Genomic DNA, 27,163 nt, shown 5'->3' with positions numbered 1-27,163 from the left:
TTGCTCAAATTAGCTTTTATTCATGATCATGAAGGCAGAGTACAGGTCAGAAGTCTGACAAGCACTGTGCACTCGGGGTATGCAGTTGCAAGTCTATACAGGTTAAAAGCAAGTCAGTACATCGATCAGACATATGCAAGTCAGACATATGCTTTCCTGTTTGTTCCGTTTAGAGCCTTAAAAATGAGTTCGTGTCTGGGTTCTGCTGACCCTGCTCCCTATCAGCATCTCCTGGTGCCAGCTATTTTTCTTTCTGCTGAGTGGGGGATTGTCTCATGACCCTGGTCAAATATATTTGCTCTAGTATTTTTACCCCTTGGCTGATAGGCCTCACATCCTTAAGTGTCTTGAACAGTTTTGTACTGGCCTTACATTCTGTTTAGGATCCTAAACCAAACTTTTATACACTTATGTGTGTTCCTGGATTAAACATTTCTTTATCAATGTGTCTTCCTCACTCCTCAGCTCTCTCCATTCTAATTGATTGCCTAGAAGTCCATCTGTATATCCATTCTAATCCGGTAGCTCACTTTACATGTTCGGGCAAATAACAGACCCAAACTTAACACCTCTCTCATTTCCTCCTTCATCTTTACATCTCCAAGTATTGTCTATAATGTCATATCCTCCTTTTCCACACTTGCATCATTTCCCTTCTTTTCTTTCTTTTCCTCTCTTGCCTCCATTCCAATATCATCCATTAAATCAAATTTATTATTATGGTCCAGGACCAAGAAAACAAGGAATAAAAACAATACAATACAGAAAATATACATCAAAGAATAAATTAGATAAAACCAGGGTGGATTTGATTTAAATCAAACTGATTTAATTCACGATTTAAATCACGATTTAAATCACTAGTCAGTAAGGCTTGATTTAAATCATAGTTTTCTACATAAAGACTAATTCTTGCTGGTATAACTTTAATATGCAAGTAGATGAAGATTTTTAGAATAACAACTTTTCATATTAGTTTTTTTTATCCCCAGTTTAATAGGTTAATCATTCATATTTGGACAACTTTTCTGTTGTACTTAGGAAGGAGAAAAATAATCATTACCTTAATAATAACAATTTGAATAGATTTATTCAACTGAAACAATAACATTACAGCATATGTTATTTGCTTAAACAAACATCCATGTTTCTTAACTAATTTGGCTAAACAAAATATATATATTTTAAGAAACTGAAGACTGTCAGCCCAGCCTACACATGAAAAACTTAAATACTGTCCTCTGTAGCTCACTCGTCATCTTCATCTTCTTTGTTCATAATCTGGAAAAGAAAAACAAGCTTTCCTGCTTTATTGGGTCCCAAACAATTTCTCAATTTAGAATGAATGAGTCCAAAGGAAGAGAATATTCTTTCAACACCTGCAGAAGAAGCTACTGCTGTTAAAAGTGAAATCATTACTTGAACAGTCTCTAAATCCAAGTGCTTAAGTGACTTCCACCAGTTCACTGGTGTGACTTTCTTTAAAATATCTTCAGCAAACATATTTCTTGAATGGTTCCCCCTTAGCTTTGAAGTTTATTATAGTTGTCATTACAGATGGATGATTGCTGGATACCCATGTCATAGCTAATTCCTCTTTCTCAGCACTTAAGTTTTGACCCTGGTACTGGATATTGACAATATTTGCCAAAAAATGAGCTGGAGACAGTACTTGTCCCATTCGTTTTTTTAATGCTTGTAATTTAATTCTGTCCATGTGTAGTTCTGTTTTTAAGTGTTCACTCAGTTCCTTCCAAATTTCAACAGCATCAGCAATAAAACAGCTATTTTTCTGTATTTTGTTTAAAGATTCAGAGATGGGTTTCAGGATGCTCAGCATATGTTCAACATTTCTCTTAAGCCCAATGTTGAGGATTTTGGCCGTGACAGTGCCATCTATTTTATCTCGATTTTGTTCACAAACTGTCATCCCAATAGGCCAGTTCTTGATATACTGCTCAAAACAGTCCACCACAGAGTTCCATCTAACATCTTGTGGGAGCGTTAGCTTGGTTCCACCCATCCTTTTCAGAGCTGCTGCAGCAAAGTGATTGTTACGGAAGTATTTAGCAATTTCAACAACATTAGTCTTTATTTCTGGAACACTTAAGTCTTTGGCTAAGAGATGCAGCAAATGAGCACTGCAACCATATGTTATTAGCTTTGTATTCCCTTCCTGCTCTTCTAAATTTCTTCTCATCTTGGATACATTTGCAGCATTGTCTGTGACCAAACTGCGTACTAGACATTTGAATTTTTGTTCACATGTTATTATAGCTTTTACTGCCACTTCTTGTAAGTATTCTGCTGTGTGTGCATTTCCTGACGTATCAATTGTTTGTGCAAGGAAGACTTTCCCTTCTTCTGGTGTTATACTAGCACATACAATAGGATCATTGTGGACATTACTCCACCCATCAATACTTAGGTTAACAATTCTACCCTCCAGAGCTGTTGCACATTGCTCCATTTCTCTGTCATACACTTTATCCAGCAGTTTCCCTGCAACATCTGCTCTGCTGGGTGGACTGTATCCTGGTCTCAGTGACTGAACCATATTAATGAAATGTGGGTTCTCAGTCAGACGGAAAGAAGAGTTCGTTGCATAAACAAACTGGGCAATTTTTTCATCAATTAACTCTTTTTCTAATCTGCTAGTTTTTATCACAAACTTATCTATGGTGGTTCCAGGAGGGAAGGATTTTTTCTTTCTTTTAGGTGATAGTGATATGTGGCTGTGGGTGTCTGATGATGATGCTAATGAAGCACTATCCTGGATGGATAACTCTGAAACTGTAGAACAGGAGGATGGTGATCTTGAAGGTGGATAGTTTCCAGAATCCATGAATTCCCCTAAACAAAAAAGTCAATGCTGTTATTTTATTGTTTATACAATTTCTGCTTATTGTACACAGCACTGCCCCAAAAGGAATATTTGCTTTTCTTCATAACTGTACCAAATGACAGTAACATGCAGTAGTAATAATAAGAAATATAATTTTGCTCAAACATGACTGTTCAAGGCAGTCTTTAGAAATATTATATGATTCAATAAAAATGTTTACCAACCTGAAGATCCTGCCTGTTCAAATGTGTTTCTTTGGTCATCTTCATCACAGCACTTCTCATGATGTTGCCTCATTCGGGCCACCAGGCCTTGCATTTCTTTGTTGCAGTGTTTGCATTTTGCACGCATGCCTGCCTTACCGATAGGTAAAGGAACTTCATTAAAATATTGCCAAACTGGGTCTCTTTTACGGCCTGCTGCCATTATAGGTTTTTTCCTCCAAGGAAAGAATGTGATAAACCTCAGATCATACACACAAAAAGATCCAAAGACTTGTCTGTCTGTGGCTATGCAGTATTGTGCTCAGAAAGTTTCACTTTCATTTTGTACTGCTTGTCTGCTTGCCCCTCCCTCCTCACACTTAGTTTCACTTTCTTCTTGTGCAGATCTATTCCACTCCAAACAATCAGAAAAATATTGTTTCTATTCTATTTCACTGAACTTCTTGAAACTTAGCACTGAAGGGGTAGATTCTGTATTCATAGGTTTGTAGAACAATAGGATTAAGGTCTTTTTCTCAACTCTGTTCATGTCATAACATTTTTGCTGTGAAGAAGAGGCATGTGATCTCTGCTGAGTCAAATTCAGTTTTGAGAACTGCAAAAGTAAACCAAGCATCTGTGATAATATCTTGTAGGCAGAGAAACTGTCCAATAATCTTACAAAAACCTCTGGAAGAGAATGGCATTGTGAATGGATTAATGGAATTTATTTACCAAAAAAATTAAACATATACAGCCTTATTCTACATAATTAAAAAACTAATCTTTATTTCATGATGGAATAACCTTTGGATGGTAATATATTTTCCTCAAAAAGCATTTTATTTTTAAAAAATCCGATTTAAATCAAAAAAATCCAATTTAAATTTAAAAAAATCCTTTTTTTTAATTTTTTTAAAAAAAATCATTGATTTTTATCCACCCTGGATAAAACTGAGTTACAAAGATGGCAAGGTCATACACAGCTAAAGCATTTTACATGCTGCAGCACAAAATCTTGCAATCCTCTCTGTAACCCCTGCGTGGTGATCCATTTAAAAAAATAAGAAACATAGTAATCATCAGAATAACCCGGTTTATCTTTTAAAAGAGGTTCTATCCATATAGGGCAAATAGTCCTATAAAAGCACGGTGTAAAAGGATGTGTGCTACTATCAACAACTCCAGTGCCACAAGGGCATAACCAATTCCTTAAGGGAATTGCCTTAAACCTCCCTTCTAACACCGCAGAAGGTAATGCATTAAAGCGTGCCTGTGAAAAAACTCTTCTATGACTTAAAGTGGTCAGGCGTATCAAGTATCCTGCTGGCAGAGGATAGTTCAAAAAACTGCCTGAGGTGTTCTTTGGAGTAATCAAACTTAGTTCTCTTTGTTTCTCCGTATCTAGCACTCTTTGCTTAACTATCTTTTTAGCAGTATCAGAATTTAAAGATGTCAGATATTGCCATGAGAACCCACAGTTCCCAAGGATGACCTGTGAGTTCTTTCACCAGGATGACTGGAATTTATCTTCCAACACTAATGTCACAAGGCCCAAGGGGTGGGCATGGAGTTTAAGCCAAAAATTAATCAGATATAACCACGCCTGGGCTTCGATTCTAATCAGATTCAAGGCATAAAGCGGCATTGGAAACACATTTAGGAAGATGAAAAATAGCCCGAAAGAAGCCCGCCTGAACAGCTTCCAATATAGAAAAGTTACCTGTAGGGAAGATCTGAATCCTGCATAACATTTAGGCTGATATTTTGGCCTGGAGCACCTTGAGGGCTGCCGGAATATAATATCAACCTTTAGTATAGAATAATTTTTTAAACTGCAATTGAACTCCTTTGGGCACTTGCTGCAACATATTCATAATACGGTTTCCATGGCCCTCCAGAGTGAAAAACAATGTCTAAATATTTATAAGTTTTAACCTCTTGAACCCTGATGCCATTTATTACCCATTTATGGTTTTTCAGTCGCTTACCAAATACCACGAGTTTAGACTTTTGGGTATTAATGATAAGAGATTCATTCTCACAAAATTGTGTGAGTGTTCTCAAAGCTCTTTTACATGCCAGCGAGTGTTGTGGATAATATAACTGCATCGTCAGCATAGAGCAGTATAGAAATATGTCTGCCTGCTATCTTTGGTTGATGAACATCAGGGCTATCCAGGAGGAGAACTAAAAAATAATATAAACGTTAAAAAGAAAGGGGGGCTAAAATACAACCTTGTTTAACCCCCCTCTGCGTGGAAACTGGATCAGATAAATGGCCAATAGTGTCGCACTTAACTCTCACAAAAGTATTTTCATTTTCAGCAGCATGTAAATGAGTGAGAGTAGGCAAGGGTCTATTTATCATTTATTTATTTATTGTTGCATTTCTATACTGCCTTTTGTTAAAAAAAAAACAACCCCAAGGCTGTTTGGGCCAGTTTACTCCATAAGCAAGATCTATGAATTGAATCAAAGGCAGTTTGGAAGTCAATAAATGCCGCATATAAGGAGGGTATACTGGTATATTTTTCTGTGAGGTGACGCAAAGCCAAGGCCTGGTCCAGTGTGGAACGACCACGTCGAAAGCTGGCTTCTTCCTCTCTAAGAACATTATTCTGCTCCGCCCACTCAATAAGCTTTTGACATAGATGTCTCACATACATTTTACTTATACTTAACAAATGTATTGGACGATAATTCGCAGGATTGGAGCGCTGACCACTTTTGAATATTGGAACAATAACGGCTGTATTCCATTCTTATGGGATTTGCACAGCCTGATCTATATATGTAAAAAGACTGGCTAAGACAGGTGCCCACCAATCAACCTCTGCCTTTAATAAATCCTCTAGTATCAAATCCAAACTGGGCACTTTACCCGGTTTTAATTGAGTTTAAAACCATTCCATTTCAATCTCACCCCTCCCTCCCTCAAAAGTCTGTTTGATCTTCCCGTTCATAGTTTTGTGAGTACATACCACCCACAGTGACAAATGATTCATGAACTTATTCCAGATTCTTTTTCTTAAGAAAAATTTCTTGACTAGTTCCAGAAATGACTTCGCTTTTAAATACTGGAACCGATACATGGCTCTCCTCTTCCTATTTAGTTCATAATTTAGTAGGTTGTTTCTTAAGGAGCGTACTTGTTGACATATGTACTCACTTTGATGAAATAGATGTTTAGTTCTGTTGTCAAATCTAGGTATGAGCTTCACATAACATGCAAAGTACTCGGTGCTATATGAATGTGAAACAACTCTGGCCTTCAAGGGAAAATGCCTGAAATGTGATCCTTAATGTGAACCAACAGGTTTTAAAAGAGACTGCTCTTTTAAAACTGTAGGTACTGTAGTTCCTGTCACCAGGTCGCTGAAAGCGGGAATAAATGCAAAACCTGCTGAACATATCACAGAAGAAAATGGGGATGTTGAAGTCCGTCGCAGCTGCAGAATTAGGCGAAGCCGCTATAGTACTATGAACCAATCAGTTTTATTTGACAAGCTTATTACGAAGTAAGTTTTTTCTATGTTCCTGAAAAATGTAAGCATTTTCTTTAGTGTGTGAGATTTCAAGTCCCCAGTGTGCAGTAGCGGCTGGTGGGCATTGGAGCAGGGGGGCAGGGGAGAACCTGGTCACTGAGGCAGAAGCTTACCCCACCCCCTTTTACACAAGCCTGCCAGCACTGTGGAAAACAGAAAGAGAAAAAAAAGCAGAAAAGCAGGGGCAAAAGTGGAGTGGTGGGGGGAAAGGCAGAAAGCAAAAAAGCTGGGGCAAAAGGCAGGGAGAAAGGCAGAAAGGAAGGGCAAGAAGGACAAGCAAAAAGAGGGAATAGAAAATAGAAAGCAGAGGTTGCATCCCCCCTCCCACCAAACAAACAAGCTACTAAAAGATCAGACTTACCAGCAGCCAGGGATTCCTCCAGGGCAGGGAGCTTTCTCCAGCCCCTCCTCCCCGCCTACAACTTCCTCTTTTGCTGTTACTGGCTGGAGTCACTGCTACTCAAGCTGCTCTAGCCAATCTGATTCCTAGGGGGCTCCTCCTGGTACTGCCTCCTGGAAGAAGGGGGGAAATGTATTTAAAATATACTCCCTGAAGCAACCAGGAAGTGCATTTTTAACCCATTGTTTTAGTTCTTGCGGGCAGTGCCAGGAGGAGCCCCCTAGGAATCAGATTGACTGGAGCAGCTTGAGTAGCAGCTGTTCCAGCCAGTAAGACCAAAACAAGTTACTGGCAGGGGAGGAGGGGCTTGAAGAAGCTCCTTGCTCTGAAGGCTTTCCTGGCTTCTGGTAAGTCTGATCCTTTATTAGCTTGGGTTTTTTTTTTTTTTTTTTTTTTTTTTGTTGGGGGGGCACTGCCCTTACTGACCAGCCACCACTCCGTGTGTATCCAAGCACTTCTGTGTACACATGGAACTCTTGCTTTTTCTTTTTTTTTCCCTTTTCATATCTGACTTCAGCCAGACAGGGAACTCAAAGTGACATCCAGTATAATAAAACAGCCACATCTAAACGTTCTATTTCAATACACAGTAAACAGGAAAATGTGCTAAAACACATAGGGGCTGTTGGAGAGGCTTCTTGGTTCAAAGGTAGAGTACACAATGCGCATGCCAAAGGTGTCAGTTTTAATCTCTGACATCTCCAGGAAGTACTGAGAAAGGCCTCTGTCTGAACACCTGAAGAGATGCTGCCACTTAGTGTAGAAAACATTGAGCCTGATGGACTAATAGTTTGATTTGGTATAAGGCAACTTCTTATGGAGTGTCCCTAACTTTCTAGAATGGCTTTTCTGGAGGGTGCAAGGGTCAGCAGTGGAAAAGTGAGGCCTGAAACGTTGCAGTGAACCTGCATGTGGGGCCCTGTGTGTTGAGTGACTTGATTGTTCTACTCCAACAGTAACATAGTTTGAACCTTTATGCTAAATTGTCTACTTATAGGCCCATATCTCAAAACCCCACACAACTGATGTTTATACGTACTGTAAAGTTTTCTTAATCTTACTGCCTGTCTAATAGAAATATTTTCATATAGAATAACTTTAACTTGTGAAAGTAAATTTCTATAGGTAGTAGAATGTGACCCATATGTAGTTTGCCAGTTACGGTGAACTTAGTTGCATCTTTCATTCCTCCTCACAGGAGGCCCCAGCTTGCGATGAGTACCTGCTACATGCATTCAGTATAAAATAGCATGTATATTTATTAATGAATTGCTTACAGTTGAGGAGATAATAAAGAGGGATTTATATAAACAGAAGGTAGCATCCACAATTTGCCTTATTCTGGAACAGGGTTACTTATGTAGAAGAGAGATATCCTGTTCCAAACAAAGGACTATGAGAAAGTTTAAGATTTTACCCCCAAATAGGCAACATGGTGGTAAAATAGTTTTCTCACACACCTTATTTCACTTTTTTTTTAAAGCTACCTTTGTTCTCCCATCCTCTTAGGATAGTGCTGCAGCATGCTGTTTTACTGATCTGTTTCAAATATTTTTCTTGCATCTTGTACATTTTATCAGTACAGCAGAAGCTGTATTACAGAAAATGGATGATATGAAGAAGATGCGTCGACGAAGAATGATGGATTTGGAAGACCTTGGGGTGTTCAATGATGGAGAAGAGGTAAATGAGTACTCAAATTGTTTTAAACAATAAGATTTCTTGATACTGCTTTTGCTTTGTAAAATGTGGAAGTTACAGATTAACTTCGTTCACAATCTGAACAAATCAGATGGATATGGAAAAGCTAAAATATAAATACAGGAGAACCCAGTTATTTGTGGGGGTTACGTTCTGTAGGGAGGGGCAGATAGTGAATCTGTGGATAACAGGGCATTAGGGCTATGGGAATCAGGGTGAGGTTTCCAGACTACAATAAATCACCCCCGAAACCAGTAAAAAGGGCAAATAAAATGCCCTGCCATGCTCCATTTACCTTAAGAATCCACGAACGCCCAAGAGTCACAAATTTGGCTGAAAATTGCAGGGGTTTTGCCATTTTTTAAAAAAAAGAGCCATAAAATGTCTCCCAAACACAAAATGATGGCTGGAAATTAACTCCAAGGTAATTTCTGGCCACCCCCAACCCACAGATATGTGTGTTTAACCCTTTTTGTGGTGTCCCTCCCATATATACTGAGGTCAGGTGTCCACTACCAAACCGTGGATATGCAAAAACGCAGGTGGGTGAGTCCACGATTAAAGAGGTTCTTCTGTATTGATTTTTACTACTTGTAGGCTTGAAGCTTTTCTTTCTCTAGCAAGGAAAGGGAGCACATCTTACAGTGGGGTGCTCTCTCCCATTTGCTGCTGGACAGGGCCAATCAGACTGAAACACATACCAGAGGGCCCCCACTCCTGTTTGTGGAAGGAGCTTCCCCTGAAAACCCAGTTCTGCCATGTCTGGCTCCATATAGGCAGGGTAGTCACAGTGCTCAGATTTCATTTGAGTTTTATTGATCTTTTCTGCCAAGGGAAGGATCGTGTTTGGTTCCTTTCCCTTTGCAGCAGTTGACTGGGAATTTTGTGAGTTTGGGGGCAGAGGGAAAGCCTTACCGGTTAGAGCATGTTGTTCATTTTGTTCATTTGGGTGGGGGCGGCAGAGTACCTTACCCCTCAGAGCATATCTTCCAGGGAGATCACTCCTGAAGCAGACTGCTCACATTCGGGCACCACACTGCCCCTGCCCTGACGTGAGTCTTGCTCACTGGACTCCAGGGCTGAACCTCCAAAGAAGAAAAAAAGTATGCCAGAGGGCTCAGGCGCCCCCATGCCTCTTCCTTGGCTAGCCCGAATTCATGCGCTAACAGGCGTCATGAGGCTGACCTGATTGGGATAGGCCCTGCCTCTTCGCTAGCTGCTGGTTTGGCATGGGGGAACTCCACTCAGGTAGGAGGTGTGCTGCCCGCAGATTCCTGCTCTGAGGAGGAGGCTCTCGAGCCCTATATAGGGGAGCAGCCTCTTCCAAACAGCATAAGGCAATGGCTGCGCAGCATGGTGCTGGAGGAGGTAAAGAAGGGTTTCTCGGCTCCCCTCCAAACCGGTCACAACAGGTGGTGTAACCGTGCTGGGACTTCTGGCGTGAAGGTAAAAAACTGGCCCAGGACTCGGCATTGCATGCTAGGTTGCCCGGGTCACACTCCCACTTCTTGGAGGGCTTGGAACAGGGGACACTGGCTCCTATGGACTGCCTTAGAAACCCCACAGGATGGAGTCCAGCTCCCTTAGTGGTCATCCCCAATTCCCTGCATTGGGACAAGTCCTGTATCCCGGCCTCCCCCCTCCTTCTTGATCTCAATAGGGAGGGTGATTCTGACCCCCCTGATTAAGAAGGCTCCATATCTGAAGGGAAATGGGAGGACCTGGAGGAGGAGGAGGATGCAACTTGAGCCCCATCCAATAGACTTCAAGCAGGAGGAAGTTGCAGTGTTGCTTAGAAAGGCATGTAGGGTGCTAAAATTAGAGTTCTCTGATCAGAGCCTCTCTCAGGTGGATGCCCTGTTAGAGGGCGAGCCTGAGGTTTTCCATTGTGCGGGATTCAGATTTGCACATTCCGTGCCCCTCATCAGGGTGGATTTGATTTAAATCACTAGCAGGGTGGATAAAAATAAAAAAAATCTGATTTAAATTTAAAAAATCAGATTTTTTTTATTTAAATTGGATTTTTTTGATTTAAATCGGATTTTTTTGATTTTTATCCACCCTGCTAGTGATTTAAATCGTGATTTAAATCAAATCCACCCTGCCCCACATTTTTCAAAAAGGCTTTTTCTGGAAGAACGGAATACCCCAGGGGCTGGAACTCTCCTGCCTGTGACAAGCACATTTATGCTTTTGCACAGGACATTTTAGATTCATTTAAAATTCCTCCAGTTGATGCCCCTGTGGCTGCCCTGGTCAGTGGTTCTGTCCTATCAAAGGATGGGGATGATTTCCTCAAAAGATTTTGAGGACAAGTGATGTGACACAATCCTAGGGAGATCCCATGAGGCATCCGCTCTATCCATACGTGCTGCCATGGCAACTTCACTATTTGCAAGAACATCCATTATGTGGACAAAGGATCTGAAAGATAAAATTCCTCAAAAGAATCCCTGGCTAAAACAGTGTCTTAATATGCTTCTCATCTTTTATGGTGGATTCCCTAGGTGCTTGCATAGATATGGAGAGTGGAGTAGTTTCCCTTCCCTCTTCAAAAACTGCTTCGATGGCTCAGGCGTGTCAGAAAGCACAGAAACACTCCAAACCGGACTTGGCCTTCCTGGTCCATATATTAAGGAGCATGGTTGCCTGTTACTATCTGGTACCCTAGGAGCAGTTCCATTCACATCCCTTGCAATGGGCTCTTCTACCTTTTCGGGACAGGGTAGTGGCCAGTAATTCGAGTCCCATAGTATTACTTACATCAGACAAATCCTCTCTATCATGGTGGAGCCTTCCCCACCCCCATTCATAAAAATTGTTTTCTTCTGGTAGACAAGATACCAGTCTGTTGGGCAGGGGTGGTCACTGTGGTTTCTGCGTAGTGCAGGTTCAGTGGACGCAGAAGGAAAAGGGCCACAGTATCAATTGGCTGGAGCTGTGGGCAGTTCTCATGTCTCTCCCAGTGTTCGTCATCCCCCCTCCAATGTCATGTGCTTGTCAGGAAGGACAACGCAACCGCAAAAGCCCACATCAATAGGCAGGGGGGCAACTTGGTCCAAGTCTCCTATGTTGGAGGCCACCCTACTGTTCAAGTGGGTGGAGTGTCACCTACTGTCAATATCAGTGGAACACGTACAGGGGGCGGGATAGAAAATGCCGAAGCCGACTGATTCAGTTGGCAGAGCATGGACTGGGGGTGTAGTCCCTAAGTGCCGAGGCGTTCAGAAGGATCTGCCTTGGGTTTGGCAACGTGGAAATGGACCTGTTTGCCTCACCATATTGAACCACAAACTTCCAAGGTTGCTTTCAAAGTTTCTCTGTCGTCAGGCAATCAACATGGATGCACTAGCGCAAGGGTAGCCGGACAGCCTTCTCTATGCGTTTCCGCCTCAGGCAATCCTGTTCAGGATGGTCCAGACTGAGTGTCATGTTGTGCGAGGCGGAGATAGTGCTAGTTGCTTGGGCCTGGCTATGCAGGCCAAGGTACTCTTATCTGAACCAGCTGTTTGTGGCAGAGCCTCTTTCCTTGGGGGACAGCTCAAGCCTCCTAAGTCAGCGACTGGTTTTTTATCCGGACCTGGGTTGGCTGAACTTTAAGGCTTGGCACGGGAAGCGTTAAAGAGGAAAGGCTATTCGGAAAAGGTGTTGGCAACGCTGTTAGCAAGCCGAAATTCTACCAAGAAGCTTTATCAAGCATCTTGGAAGGCTTTTGATACCTGGTGCCGATGGGAGGGTATAGTATCTTCTTCCCCTTCAGTCCAGGTGCGCATCTCCTTTTTGCAGGGTGGGCTGGATATAGGTCTGAAGCCAAATACCCCTAAGAGGCAGGTAGCAGCACTTTCTTCTGTCCCGAGGGTCAATGATTCCATGTCACTATCGACCCACCCTCATGTTATGCAGTTCCTGAGTGGGGCAGCTCTTTTGAGCCCAGTGGTGGCACACAGACTCCCCACATGCATCTTAATGTGGTTTTGTAGGCTCTAAAAAAAAATCCCCCTTGAACCCTTGAGATCTGTAGATCTCAAGTATCTATCCTGGAAGGTTTTGTTCTTGATAGCCATCACCTCAGCTCACAGAGTTTCCAAGCTGAGGGCACTTTCCATCAGAAAAGAGCTCTGTCAGACTTGTCCAGATTATATTGTACTATGCACAGATGCTTGTTTTGTCCCTAAAATTAATTAAGTTTTCCATAGCTCACAAGAGATCTTCATGCCTTTTTTTTGTCCTAACCCATCCACTGCGAAGGAGAAGTCCTGGCATATGCTGGACCTCTGGTGAGCAGTAACAATTTACATTGAACAAACTAAGTGTTTTCGTCAGTCAGAGTCCTTTTTTCTTTCTGTGCCTGCACCTTGGGAAAAAGGGTTTCTTCCTTCACTCTAGCCCATTGGATCCGGGCCTGCATATTTCAGGTTTATGCTAGTTCTGGAGTTCCTCTGCCATTGGGAATAGCAGCACATTCCTACATCTGCCACATTCTCCACTCAAGCACCCCTAATTGACATTTGTTGGGCAGCTACTTGGTCCTGCCCATCCACATTTGTTAGACTTTACAAGCTAAGTGCTCTGGCCTTGGCTGATGCATCTTCCAGCAGAAGACTGCTTCAGCGAGTAGTCAAAACATAGGAAGCAGAGATACACCCTTCTGGTGGGACTGAAGCTCATGTAGGTCCTGCTGTCAGATGCACTCTCTTTCCCTGCTGGAGAATGGAACATTGTACTTACCTGAAGAGTCTATTCTTAGCAGGGAAACGTAGTGCATCCGCCCCACCCCTATCTTTGCTTATTTTTCAGTCAGGTCCAGGTTTGGGAAAACCTGGTGATTACCTTCTTCCCAGTCTCTTGGGGAAAGAGCATGTTAGAGCTTTGGGATTATTCTTTCTTTAATCTCTGAGTTGTTTTTTCTTCTGTTTTAATATTTTTATTGTTTTCAAAGCACTGTTGGATTAGTCACTCTGAACTGGGTTTTCAAGGGAAGTTCCTCCCACTTGCAGGAGTAGGGGCCCTCTGGTATGTGTTTCAGTCTGATTGGCTCTGTCTAGGAGTGAATAGGAGAAAACAACCCACTGTTGGATGCACTCAGTTTTCCTGCTGAGAATGGATTATTCAAGTATGTACAATGTTCCATTCTTATGAATGTTTGTCCACAGTGTTAACTGCTCATGTGTTGTATAGTGCACTGTCATTAGTAGGACCCTTTTTTTTTATCACCACTAGGAAAACCTTAATGTGTACTCACGAGGGAAACAAAAAAGAGGCATCCAGAGGATTGACGAAGAAACCACAGATAACCAGGATGGAAGTGCAGGTAATTCTGTGTTAATTTGAACTCTTTATAATGGTGCTCCGCTGTGCGACTTATGTAGTACAATTTTGTTTACATACATAGCTATTTTATGATTTGTCACTATATGCCATTTAATTTTTTTAGCAAATGGATAATTTTTATTAGTATCCCTCTAGCATAAGAATCTATTATCTTGGAATTTGATAGGTAGATATTCCTGGTCTTCGAAATCTAGAAAATGACACATGGAGATGGGAGTTATTAGCCTCTAAAGAATTTTTCCACTGAACCCATGTACAGTCTCCTAACATAACAGGGAAATGACATGTTCACAGTCCTAGAATTCATTATAAGTACATCCCCCCCCCCCTTTAAAACTAAATAAAAGTATTCTATGTTAATCAGAGTCTTCAGAAGAAGGTGAGGACCAAGAAGATGAAGATGGAGAAGACAATCAAAAGCGTTATGACCTTAGACAGCGAAAAACTGTTGTACGCTATCAAGCCTCACCAGAAAGTAGGTTGCTTCCATTCAATCTTTCTAACTTTTTTGTGGCTGTCTTCATGTTACACTTACTTGGAAATCCTTGATCCTTATAGTGAAGCTTTATTTTACTGTTTTACTCTTTGCCAAAGTTACATGTTCTTCACTGTTCAGTTTTTGCAACAGACTGAATGGAACTAACTTTTGCAAATATTTTACAGTATGGCAGAACAAATGAATTTAGTTTAGTGCTTCCTTGAATCTAAGTGTATATACGTGGTTGTTAAATTTTTGTCTTTGTAAGGAAAATGAATATTTACATATGCAATCTCTTATTAATGTGTAGGCAAAAATATGTAACCATTCTGAAAGAAGCTTTGTTATTAACAGAGCCTAGACACCAAAGAAAACCCAAATTATTTTATCCTGATGCTACCTCTCCAGAAAGGCGAAGGTTTCCCTTTAGCCCAGCAGGATCCAGGAGCCCTTACTGTAAAAAGATGAACAGGTTTGTGACAGTGCTCCAGTTTTGCCAGTGTTTCCTATGTCTTCTCTTTCCTCCTTCCTTCAACTAATGGCTTCTATAGTTGCAGATCAGTTGTAGTGTCCTCTAGTTGTACTTGGCTTATTGTAATTGTAATTATTATTTTATTTACAGTCATTGACCAAACAGAGAGTAAAAACTAATAGACATTAAAGTGTTTGTGTGTGTGTGTGTGTGTGTGTGTGTGTGTGTGTGTGTGTGTGTGCGCGCGCACACACACAACTCTCCCTGGCGGGCGTGCAGTCTCTGCTGCGCCTGCCAGTGCCGACCAACACCCTGGCACCCTGTTTCCCCTCCTCCCTAACTGGGAAGCATTGCCACACTTTCCCCCTCTCTCTGTTCTGGTTGCTTCTGCACCACCGCCTCTTCCTCCTTCCTCTCCCATACCGGCCAGACCTCCTCCTCCAGTTCTGGCTGTAGAACCAAGCAGCTAGAGGAGGATGGGAGGCGTTGGTGGCTCCCTTCACCAGCAGCTCCCCACCCAGAGAGACTGGAGCTGGGGAGGGGTAGGAGGACGGGAGGAGGTTGGGAAGCGGCAGTGGCCCCTCCCCAGCGGCTCCCTGCCCAGAGAGACGAGAGCTGGGGAGGGGGAGAACGAGTGGTGGCGGCGGCCCCACAGCAGCTCCCCCCCACCGAGAGACCAGAGCTGGGGACGGGGTGGGGAGAACAGGTGGCTCCCTCCCCCCACCCCTGGTTTTAAAATTTTGCGCACCGTGCAAAGCGCAATAGTCAGGGACAGGGTGGGGAGAACAGGAGGCGGTGGTGGCTCCCTCCCCCCACCCCTGGTTTTAAAATTTTGCGCACCGTGCAAAGCACAATAGTCCGTTAACTTGTGAATGTGAGTGTTTAAGAGAGTTATGTGTGCACACTGACAATGCTGCCACCCAGGATTGCTCACTGATCATAAAAATTAGAGGCAACACTGATTCTCAGTGCAATCTGAAGATAGTCTATTTATTAATTCATTTTATATACCACCTGACTCCAGAAGCTCTAGGCAGTTCTTTCTGTCCATGATGGTAGATGTTGCAAATAGTTGTAAGCTTTTCTGTATGTCTTATGAGCAGTGATCCCTCTAATTTTTTTCATCTCTGTGCGGAATGAGATTTGTTCTGGGTGGCAATATCAAGGCAGTGTGTGCGCACCTGCATTCAGAATGGGGCCTTCCTGATTCAGCCTGAGCGGGATCTGAAATGAACTGAGTGGACATCCAAAAACTTGTGAGCGTATGCCTTAGAGGGAACATTGCTTATGAGGGTGGGCTGGTACAGACAACAGTCATTGCCCACTTGATTAGAAAGGAGGCATGCTGAGAATGCGCCTGTTGTGACATTTTCCGCAGATGTCTTGACGTGTCCCTTTATTGCATACTGTGGGAGGCTGTTCATCCAAATGGCTGCTCTATATGCCTTTCAAATAAAAGTATTGGGGCACAGGTAGAGTTGCTGTTTGGATGAACAGACCACCACCACCCCACCATGTGATACCGATACATTGGAGGAGTGTCAGAATGTCTGCGGATCCTGATGTCACCACAGGTGGACTCTCAGTGCGTTCTTTTTCTAATTGTGTGGGCAATGACTATGTAGTCTGATGTAAACTATGTAGTCTGATGCAAAACATGATGGCATACCTTCATATGAGGATGGAAGATATTTTAACTAGAGATGCCATGGATTGAGCCTAGGACCTTGTACATGCGTAGTATTGGAGCAAGGATATCCTCTCAAACTAAGCTGTGTGCCCTCCTCATAGGTCTCTCCCAGTTATGCAGAATATTATTTCTTTACTTAACATATTTGTATACTGCCTAAAACGCAAGTCTCTGGACAATTTACAAGAAGGCAAAACGTTACAATAATTTAAGATTTAAAACCATCAGACTATTAAAACAGTATCTAATTAAAAGCCTAAGTGAACAAATGTGTCTTGACTGCCTTTTTAAAAGTTATAAGTTGTAAGCAGGGAGTGCGTTCCAAAGTCTCGGGGCAGCAACGGAGAAGGCCTATCCCCGAGTAGCCACCAGACGAGCTGGTGGCAACTGCAAAGGAATCTCTCCTAATGATCTCAGTGGGTGGTGGGGCTCATAGTGAAGAAGACATTTTTTAAATACCCAGGGCCTAAGCTGTTTAGGGCTTTATAGGTTATAACCAAGACCTTGTATTTTGTTTGGAAACTTATCAGCAGCCACTGTAGATCTTTTAAGATAGGAGTGATATGGTCTCTCTGAGATGACCCAGATATCAACCTGGCTGCTGCATTCTCCAGCAGGGAAGAGAAGTGCATCTGACAGTGGGTTGCTCTCTCCCATTGGCTCACAGACAGGACCAATCAGTTTTCAATACTCCCTAGAGGCCCCCCTCCTGTAAGTGGGAGGAGTTCCCCCTGAGAAATCTCAGTTCTGTCTGGCTCCGAAATGGTAGGGTAGTCACGGTGCTCAGCTTTTCTTGAGCTCTTTCTGTATCATTTTTTTCTGCCAGAAGAAGGGCAGTGGTGGTTCCTTTCTCCCTTGCAGCAGCAACCGGGAGCTTCATTGTTGAAAAGAAAAGAGACCGATTGGAGCATGTCTTTCAGGGAGTTAGCCCCTGCTGCAGAGGGCTTGCATTCGGGTAGGGGTGTGCACCAGACCGCGGACCTGCGGTTCGGCACTGGGGTGGGGGGTTCCATTAAGGGCGGGGGGGGCTTTACTCACCCCTCCCGTGCTTTGCTGCTTTGGCGCCATAATTAGTTTAAAAAATGCGCCGCAGAATCGCTCGCCGCCCGCTCGCCGCTCCAGGGCTCCTTCTTGTCTTTAAAATCGGGCGGCACGATACTTCCCTGCCGCCCCCGAAGCCCCCTCAAGCCATTTTAGCTCTTTAAATCTCGCCCCGGACCGAGTGCTATAGCGCTCGGGCGGGCGGCGGGGAGATGTCCGTCCGCCCACCCCCTTCCCTGCCTTCTGCGAAGTGCAGGGAGCCTTCTGCGTGCGCAGAGTCTGACCCTCCTGGCTCGGGAGTCTTAGTCTGATAAGAATTGGGATGATTTATCTGTGGAGGAGCCAGATAGCATTCTCCGCCTCGTCCCTCAGCAGACTCTTCAAACAGGAGGATTTTGCAGTAGTTCTTCAGAAGGCTCGTAGAGTTTTAAAATTGGATGCCCCCAATCAGGACCCTCCTCAGAAGGAAGTCACTTTAGAGGGTGAGTCTGTGGTGTTTCTACGCACGGGAGGTTCAGACACATGTGTTAAATGTTCCAAATTTTTTAAAAAATGCAGTTTTGGAGGAATGGAAGGTGCCAGGGGCTAGCAGGAACCCACCTGCTTGTGCTAAGCAGATTTGTGAATTTATCCAGGATGTTTTGGACCTGTTTAAAATTCCCCTTATTGATGCTCCTGTGGCAGCTTTCGTCAGTGGAGCTGTGTTGTCAAATGATGGGGATGACTTCCTCAAGGATTTTGAGGATAAGCGTTGTGATACTATTCTAAGGAGGTCCCATGAGGCATCAGCTCTCTCTCTGTGTGCGGCCATAGCAACATTTTTGTTCTCAAGAGCATCCATTATGTGGAGAAGGGAACTGTTATGTGGAGAAGGGAAGGCTATTCCCCATAAGTAACCACGTCTCAAGCAGGGATTAAATAAGCTTCTCAAGGCATCATCCTTCATGGCAGATGCCAGCTTGGATTCTCTACAATTTTCTGCAAGGGGCCTGGCTGCAGCTGTAGCAGTTAGACGCTACCTTTGGTTGAAGAACTGGAGGGTGGATCAGAAGTCAACATCCAATTTGGTTTCATTTGCCTTTTCGGAGGGGTGGGGTTGTTTGGAGAGGCTTTGGATGCAGTAACATTGGAAACAAAGGAGGAAAAAAAGGCCATGCCATCTTCTCAGACTAAGGATGATAGGAAACCTGCCTGAACGTACAGTCCTTCCTTTCATGTCTCCCATTCCTTTCAGTTTAGGCAGCCTAAGCAAGATAGCTTCTACTGGGTGAGGGTGAAAGGCCCCGCCCCCAGGCAAAGGACAACAACCAAGCCAGACCTCAACAGCACAAGGGATTCAAGCTTCCCCAAACTCAAAGACTCTGTCCCGCCTCCGGTTGAGGGTTGTCTGCAAGTGTTCACACAAGTGTGGATTCAGATGATATCCAACAAATGGGTGCAAGACACCATTGGAGAAGGCTACCGGCTGGAACTTTCACTCCAGCCGTTTGGTCATTACCTTCCCTCTCCCAGATCCCACAAACAGTCAAAGCACAAGCTGGTGCTGGAGGCCATCCAAAATCTACTAGATATTCATGCCATTGAGGAAGTCTCTCTGACTCAAAGGTGATTAGGCATCTATTCAATTTTCTTTCGTTCCCAAAAAGAACAGCAGCTGGAGGGCTATTCTGCACTTGAAGCATTTAAATCAATTCATTAAAAAGCACAAGTTCAGGATGGAGACCTCAACGATCACCTGTCATTGGATCTTACCTAGGCTTACCGTCATGTCCCTATCCATCCGGACTTCAGAAGGTATCTGAGGTTTGCATATGGTGGTCTCCACTTTCAGTAGAAGGCTCTGTGCCTTTCGATTTCTCATCTGTGCCACAGGTGTTTACCAAGATTATGGTGGCACTGGTGGTGCACTTGAGGACCAAAGGCATCCATGTTTACCCTTTCTTGGACAATCTGTTGATCAGAACGTCATCAATTGTGCAAGGGCACCAGGACGTTGGAACTACTGTCCACTTGCTTCAGGAACATCGGTTTGTCATGCATTTCAAAAAGAGCACATTGATTCCATCATGTCGTATCACTCACCTAGGGGCTTGCATAGATAGGGAAAGTGGAGTGGTTTCCCTTCCTCCCTCAAAGGCAGCTTCCATATCACAGGCATGCCTGAAGGCACAGAGAGGGTCCAAACTAGACTTTGCTGCCCTGATCCATATTTTGGGGAGCATGGTAACCTGTTACAACCTTGTACCTTGAGCATGGTTCCAGTCACATCCCCTAGAATGGGCCCTGCTGCCCTTCCAAGACAGAATAACAGAATGTGGGGCCCGGTACCTTTTGTCTTTGTAAGTCAAATCATCCCTATCTTGGTGGGGTTCTATCTCCCTCAGTCTCGGAAATTGCTTTCTTCCAGTGGAAAGGGTGCAAGTGACAAGGGGCGCCGGTTTGGTTGGGTGGGGTGGTCACTGCGGCTCGCGTATAACTCAGGCCCGGTGGACGCAGGAGGAAAGGGTCCACAGTATCAACTGGCTGCAGCTATGTGTAATCCACCTGTCCCTTCTAGCGTTCCACTCATCTCTCCTCCAGACTCATGTGTTTGTCCGTGTGGACAATGAGACCTCAAAAGCATATGTCAGCAGGCGGGGGACACTCAATCCAAGTCTCTTATGTCAGAAGCCACCCAAATGGGTAGAGGGTCACCTCTTGTCAATGTCATCAGAACATGTCTGGGGAGTAGAAAATGTCCAGGCCAACTGGCTCAGTCAACAGAGAGTAGTTCAGGGGGAGTGGTCCCTAAACGACGAGGTGTTCAGAAGGATTTGCTGAAGGTTCGGAACCATGGAAATAGACCTGTTTGCCTTGCCATGCAACCACAACTTCCAAAGTTTCTTTCGAGGTTTCTCTGTCATCAAGCGACTGGCACAGATGCTTTAACGCAAGAGTGGCCAGGCAGTCATCTTTACGCTTTCCTGCCCCAGGCGATTCTGCACAAGGTAATTCAGAGAGTCAGGGCATCCGGAGTGGAAGTGGTCCTTGTTGCCTCGCCGTGGCCCCTTGGGCCCTAATACTCTAATCTGATTCAGCTATCCATAGCGGGGACAGCCCAGACCTTCTCAGTCGGTCCAATTTTCCATCCAGACCCGGGCTGGCTGAACCTCCAGGTCTGGCACTTGAGCGGGAGGCACCAAGGAGTAATGGTTATTCAGACAAGGTGTTGGAAACTGTTAGCTTCTCAGTGTTTGCCCACTAAGAGGCTTTATCAGGCATCTTGGAGGGTGTAGCCAGAAGGGTATAGATTCCTCATCTGCCTCGGTGAATTCTGTCCTCTCTTTCTTGCAGGGTGGGCTAGATAGGGGTTTAAAGCCAAATACCCTTAAGAGGCAGGTGGCGGCACTTTCTTCAGTGCTGAGGGTCAACAATTCCATGTCGCTGTCTGCCCTTCCCCATGTAAAAAGGTTTCTGAGGGGGGAGGCTCTGTTAAGCCCTCCAATGGTGCACAGATTCCCCACATGGGATCTGAATTTGGTACTACAGGCTCTAACCAAAGCGCCCTTTGAGCCCTCGAGATCAGTAGACCTTATGTCTCTGTCCTGGAAGGTCCTGTTTCTGATAGCCACTACCTCAGCTCGTAGAGTTTCTGAGCTGGGGGTGCTCTCTGTCAGGAAAGAACTTTGTCAAATCTTTCCGGATTATGTGGTTCTCTGTACAGATCACTCTTTTGTTTCTAAGATCAATTTGGATTTTCGTAGATCGCAAGAAGTTTTCTTACTTTATTTTGTCCTAACCTTTCTAATGCGGAGGAAAAGTCCTGACACATTCTAGACCTCTGGCGGGCTGTAAAAATTTACATCAAATGGACAAGGTGCTTTCATCAGTTGGAGACCTTTTTTGTTTGTTTTAGTGCCTGCACCTTGGGGGAAAGGGACTCCTCCACTCAGGGCCATTGGATTTGGGCGTGCATATCTCAGGCCTACGCATCCTCTGGAGTTCCTCCACCACCGGGAATAGTGGCTCAGTCCACATGGGCTGCATTTTCTACTCATGCACCCCTAATTGACATTTGTTGGGTGGTGACTTGGTCCTTTCTGTCCATTTTCATTAGACACTACAAGCTGAGCTCACTAGCATCGGCCGACGCTTCGTTCAGCAGAAGGGTGCTTCAGCAAGTAGTCAAAACGTAGGAAGTAGAGATTCATCCTCCCAGTGGGACTGAAGCTCATGTAGGTTCCGCTGTCTGATGCACTCCTTTTCCCTGCTGGAGAATGGAACACTGTACTTACCTAAAGAGTCCATTCTCAACAGGGAAGCAGATTGTATCTGCTCTGCCCATATCTCTGCTTATTTGTCTGTCAGGCCAGGCATTGTGATCTGGATCCTTGATGTATCCTTATGGTTCTCTCTATTGGGGAAACAACATGTTAGAGGTGTGGGATTGCTATTTTCATTTCCTCTCGAGTTATTGGATATGTTATCTGTTGTTAAAGTATTTATCACTGTGTTTTCATGGACACTGTTGGCTTAGTCAGTCAGACTTAGGATTCTCAGGGGAAGCTCCTCCCACTTGCAGGACTGGGGCCTCTGGGGAGTATTGAAATCTGATTGGCCCTGTCTAGGAGCGGTGAGAGCAACCCACTGTCGGATGCACTCTCCTTCCCTGCTGAGAATGGACTCTTCAGGTAAATACAATCTTCCATTCTGGACCAACTGCAGTTTCTGGACTACATATAAAGGCAGTCCCACATAGAGCTCATTGCAGTAGTCCAGTCTGGAGGTGATCAGCAGACTGATCTGAGGTCACTTATCTCAAGAAACAGATGCAGCTGGCATATTAACCGAAACTGATAGAAGGCACTTCTGGCCACTGCCTCAGCCTGGGATACCAGAGAGAGGTTTGTGTCCAGAAGAACCCCCAGACTGTGCACATGTTCCTTCTGAGGAAGTGTGACCCCATCTAGAACAGGCAGATCAAAATCATCTCCCAAGTTCCAACCCCTCACAATAAGTACCTCCATCTTATCTGGATTCAGCCTCAGTTATCCTTCATCCAGCCCATCACCCTCTAGTGAGGCATTTAGGGAAGTTATGCCTTCTCCTGGTGATGTTGACATGAAGAAAAAGATTTGGGTGTCATCAGCATACTGATAACACCCTGCACTAAATCTCCTGATGATCTCTCCCAGCGGTTTCATGTAGATGTTAAACAACATTGGAGACAATATGGAGCCCTGAGGGTCACCATACCAAAGTTCAGATTTTGAAGAACAAGCTGGGTCATGACTTGTGTGAGAAGGTAGCTTGCTCAAGGGAACCTACCTGCTCTCTTCTCCTCCTAGCAGCCCCCATGCCTCCTGAAAAGTAACTTGTGAGTTGGGAGATTCTCCATGGGTCCTAGGATGCAACATATGGGAAGGGAATTGCCAAATAAATGGGCAGACACACCTTTCAGGAAACTCACACAAGGTGCTTTCTCCTAACTTTGGGCCATTCCCCCTATACCACATCCCACAGCCTTCTGGGGAGTTCTTTTAGGGGGACATTGGGCACTGATGTGGGGAGGATGGGCTGGGAAAATCCTTGGTGGAAGTTTCCTTATGCTTGTACAAGCTAGGATGTAACATGTCAGTGCAATCAGTTCCACAGATGTGTCTATTACATTTCCCACCCCTAGGTAGCTGCAGTTTTGAGGTTGGCATTTATTGGAAATTTATTTTTGTCTTTGCATTTTCGCTCCTTTATTAGTTTCTCCAATCACTCTGCTCTTTACCTTGCTACTGCTGCTTTGTTTTGCCCATGAACAGGAAATCATTTAAAACATCTCTACATAGGATCCTCTCATTCACAGCAAACTATTAATGCAACCTTCCAACTCTCCAAAATTCCTTGCCATCCCTTTTTATTTCTGTGCATTTCCTATTTCCCCTAAATGTGTTTATTAGTCTACAAGGTTTCTAAAATACCTCTTTAATGTGTTAAAACATAAAACAGATGTCCAGACTTGGCAAATGTTTCAGTGTAACACATCAGCTTAAGTGCTATACACTAGTGGTTGAAGCATGGTCTTAAATACAATAGCTAGGCATCATGACTCAGCAAACTGAGAGCAAATAGCCAACCCTATTACAGTACCAATACCACCCAATCCTAGTACAATGCCTAGCTATTGTATTTAAGAGTATGCTTTGACCACTACTGTATAGCACTGAAGCTCATGTGTTGCATCAAAAGGTCTGCTAACTGGACATCTGCTTTATGTTTTAAGGCATTAAAGAGGTATTTTAGAAACCTAGTGGATTTCGGAATATCCATATTTCATCGCCATTATTATTATTATTATTCAAAGGTGTGTTTAAAAGTTTGTTTTTTAAAAAATTAAGTGTTCAGGGCACATTAGCAACCAATACCCTGACTTACATGGGCTATTGTTCTTGGAATTGACTGAGCAGAAAACACAGCTCTACATCTGCTTTCCCTCCAATGTGCCATGTACCAAAGTTGAGTGGAAAACTTCCTCTGCTTGCTTATTGCTCAGTCAGCCCCTTTCCTCTCCCCCATCTTTTCTGTTCCCTCTCTTTGCGTCTGTGCACTACCCTTGAATGCTGTGCTCATTCCTCCGAATCCTTGAAATGCCCACGTGCAGCTCTTCAGTTTTTCCTGGATTTGAATCGGTGTGAGCTTTCCCCCACAAGCCAGGGTTTTTATACATCCTATTTGTAGGGGTTGGCTCCTGTCCTCTCTCTCCACCCTTTCTAAACCAGCATATCCACTTTATTAATATTGTGAATGCCTCAACTGGGCATCTAAATTAATCGTTATACTTCATTGTATATGAATTTTTACAATGTTTGTCTTCGAATAAAAACAGACGAAAGCATGCAATTCATAACAGTGATTCTACATCATCGTCCTCATCTGATGATGAGCAGCGTTTTGAGAGACGTAGGAAACGAAGTCGGAATAAAGCATTAAGCAGGTATTTTTCTGTAGCTTTTTGTGCTCAGAGTAGTGATGTATATATGTTTGGATAATGTTTGTTTCGATAACAGGTCACCGTTGTGTCCAAAACTTTGGCTTGGACCAAAGGTGCCCTTCTGCCTAGTGCAAAGCCTCTTCTGCTAACTGGGCTGATTCTGACCTGTGGGAGAACATTTTCCCTGGAACACGGGGAAAAATAACCTTGAATCCAGATTACTTATTCCATTCACACAAGTTCTCTTCAAGACTTAATTATAGAATTTGAGACTTTATATGCTATTATCTGTATCTTCCTTGATTCAACCTGTTCCACAATCTCACGTTCACAATCCTTGTACTGTGACACAAATAGCCACTAATACATTATTCTGTTCATTGTTTTTTTGGATTCAACACTTTGTTCCTGAAAAACATTGTTAATTTGGGAGTTCCTTAGGTTAAACATACAGGAGAACCTCATTATTAGTGGGTTCGTTATCTGCGGATTCAAGTATCTGCAGTCTGGTAATAGACACCAGTCCCTGGGATACATGGGGGTTGAGGCAATAAAAGGGTTAGATCCGTAGTCAGGGGTGGCCAGAAATTAACTTGGAGGTCATTTCCAGCCTCCACTTTGACATAGGGAGCCATCTTATGGCTCACTTTTTTTTTTTTTAAGGGAGCAAAAAAATATGGTGATTTTTAGCCAATTTTCAACACTTGGGGGCATTGCTTGACTGCTGGGGACCCATGGAGCATGGTAGGCACACACCCACACCATCGCACTTCTAGGGTCTTCTAGCCCTGCTTTTTTCTTTTTTTAAAAAATGGGCAAAAAATTGTGATTTTCGGCTGGTTTTGGCTCCTGGGGGGCATTCCTGGACTACTGGGGGGCTCATGGAACACATTAGGCTGGCCATCACCACATATTTATAGGGACTTTTAGCCCAATTTTTCAGAAAAAAACTTTATTTAAAAAATGGCAATTTTCCTCTCCTGGAACCTAACACCTGTTATCCCAATGCAACAATAACCCAGTATCCATGATAGTAGGAGAGAACAGAATTCCCACAAATACTGAAGTTCTCCTTGTAGAGAGAAGAAACCATATTCATACATTGGGCAACCAGTTTGTTGTTTGACTAATGTGGATTCTACTTTGTTAAGCAGCTAGGACAGAATGTTTTTTTACTTGAATCTGCATTTCTTGGTACTTAACAACTTTAACATCTTAACTTTAGCAATTGGTGAAACCCATTACCTGGCTATGATATAGCTCATTGATTTGTTTTTTCTTACACTTTCAACAACTCTGATTTCCACACTAGGTGCCTTCCACTAAACTTTAGGAAAGATGAGTTGAAAGGAATTCACAAGGATCGAATGAAAATTGGAGCAAGCCTGGCTGATGTTGATCCAATGCAGATTGACTCATCAGTAAGTCTTTAATATCTTGGGTTCTTAAGGAAATGTAATTTACCACTTTCTTGAAAATAAACTCAACTCTTTCCTCAGGCTAATAATCAGACCTCTGAGTGAGAGCTGTTAGCATTTTTAAAAACTGGATACTATAATCATGTTTAATTCATTGCTTTGCTCTGATTTCTGTGGACTTATTTCATTTGTCAACTCTTTATCTCACCATCTCAGGTACGATTTGATAGTGTGGGTGGACACTCTAGCCATATTTCAGCTCTAAAGGAGATGGTGGTTTTTCCACTGCTTTATCCAGAAGTGTTTGAGAGATTCAAAATTCAGCCTCCAAGGTAGTATGCAATACCATTTAAGTAAATGTGTGAGGGTCTAGAGATTTTTAAACCAATCCAATATATCTTAGAGGCTAGTTTATTGGAATCATTTGCACAATATCACATCTGTATCATGTTGCCATTCATAAACTTGGGTTCTGCACCTCCACAGGACCTCATGGGTGGATTCTCCAAACTCCTTGTGGTGCTCGTGTTCTACCTACCCCTTGTGCTCGGCGCAGCCATATATTTTGGTGGTTGGGATGCCACTTCTTCAGTTCCTTTCTGACTGCCATAGCATACTCTTTGATGGGGTTAGGCTCCTCGGTTATTGGTCAGGTTCTGTGAGTAAAAGAAAATACTTGGCTTTGACTATGGACTGTATCTTGATTATTCTTTGCTACTCTAAACATTGGACTTGGTTATTTCGAACTGGGTGCAGGCTAGCACCACAAATGAAGGTTAAAAAGACTCTTTAAAAGTGTGTGGAATGTGGCAGCAAATTTACCATCAATTGACTGCCATGACTCATGCCTTTTGTGCTTGGACGAGAAGTGTAATATGATGGTCAGTTAAGATCTGCATGTCATTTTCTCACCAAACTCTGAAAAACAGAGCTCTTGAGCTTCGTGTGGCACTTCATGAAATGCCCTTCTACCATTACTGCCAATTCCATGACCTCCATCAACGATGGTGTCAAAATCGATGTTGGGGACTGTAGCTGCTGCACAGTCTAAAACCTTGGCATTGAGTGGCACTTC

At 43.5% G+C, this 27,163-nt stretch overlaps 2 protein-coding genes across 5 annotated transcripts in view; one reads left to right on the top strand and one right to left on the bottom strand.

Moving 5' to 3' along the window:
* Positions 1-27,163, top strand: part of ATAD2 (ATPase family AAA domain containing 2) — a 124,332-nt gene that overhangs the window by 31,184 nt on the left and 65,985 nt on the right. For all 4 annotated transcript variants that reach the window (XM_053250623.1, XM_053250624.1, XM_053250625.1 and 1 more), the window contains 8 exons: positions 6,401-6,569; positions 8,577-8,679; positions 13,918-14,008; positions 14,393-14,503; positions 14,861-14,978; positions 24,566-24,673; positions 25,983-26,091; positions 26,305-26,420. In XM_053250623.1, coding sequence (XP_053106598.1) covers positions 6,401-6,569; positions 8,577-8,679; positions 13,918-14,008; positions 14,393-14,503; positions 14,861-14,978; positions 24,566-24,673; positions 25,983-26,091; positions 26,305-26,420 — 925 coding nt within the window. The remainder of the gene's footprint in view (positions 1-6,400; positions 6,570-8,576; positions 8,680-13,917; positions 14,009-14,392; positions 14,504-14,860; positions 14,979-24,565; positions 24,674-25,982; positions 26,092-26,304; positions 26,421-27,163) is intronic.
* On the bottom strand, positions 1,386-3,307 carry LOC128325142 (uncharacterized). Its single transcript, XM_053250630.1, has 2 exons — positions 3,070-3,307; positions 1,386-2,853 (listed from the first exon to the last, which is right to left on the bottom strand). The coding sequence occupies exons 1-2, from the start codon at positions 3,269-3,271 to the stop codon at positions 1,493-1,495; spliced, it is 1,563 nt and encodes a 520-aa protein (XP_053106605.1). The 5' UTR covers positions 3,272-3,307; the 3' UTR covers positions 1,386-1,492.

The sequence above is a fragment of the Hemicordylus capensis genome, chromosome 4 (genome assembly GCF_027244095.1).
Source record: "Hemicordylus capensis ecotype Gifberg chromosome 4, rHemCap1.1.pri, whole genome shotgun sequence".
Taxonomy (NCBI): Eukaryota; Metazoa; Chordata; class Lepidosauria; order Squamata; family Cordylidae; genus Hemicordylus; species Hemicordylus capensis.
The sequence above is the reverse complement of the archived record's forward strand: the minus strand, read 5'-3'. Positions and strand labels throughout refer to the sequence as shown.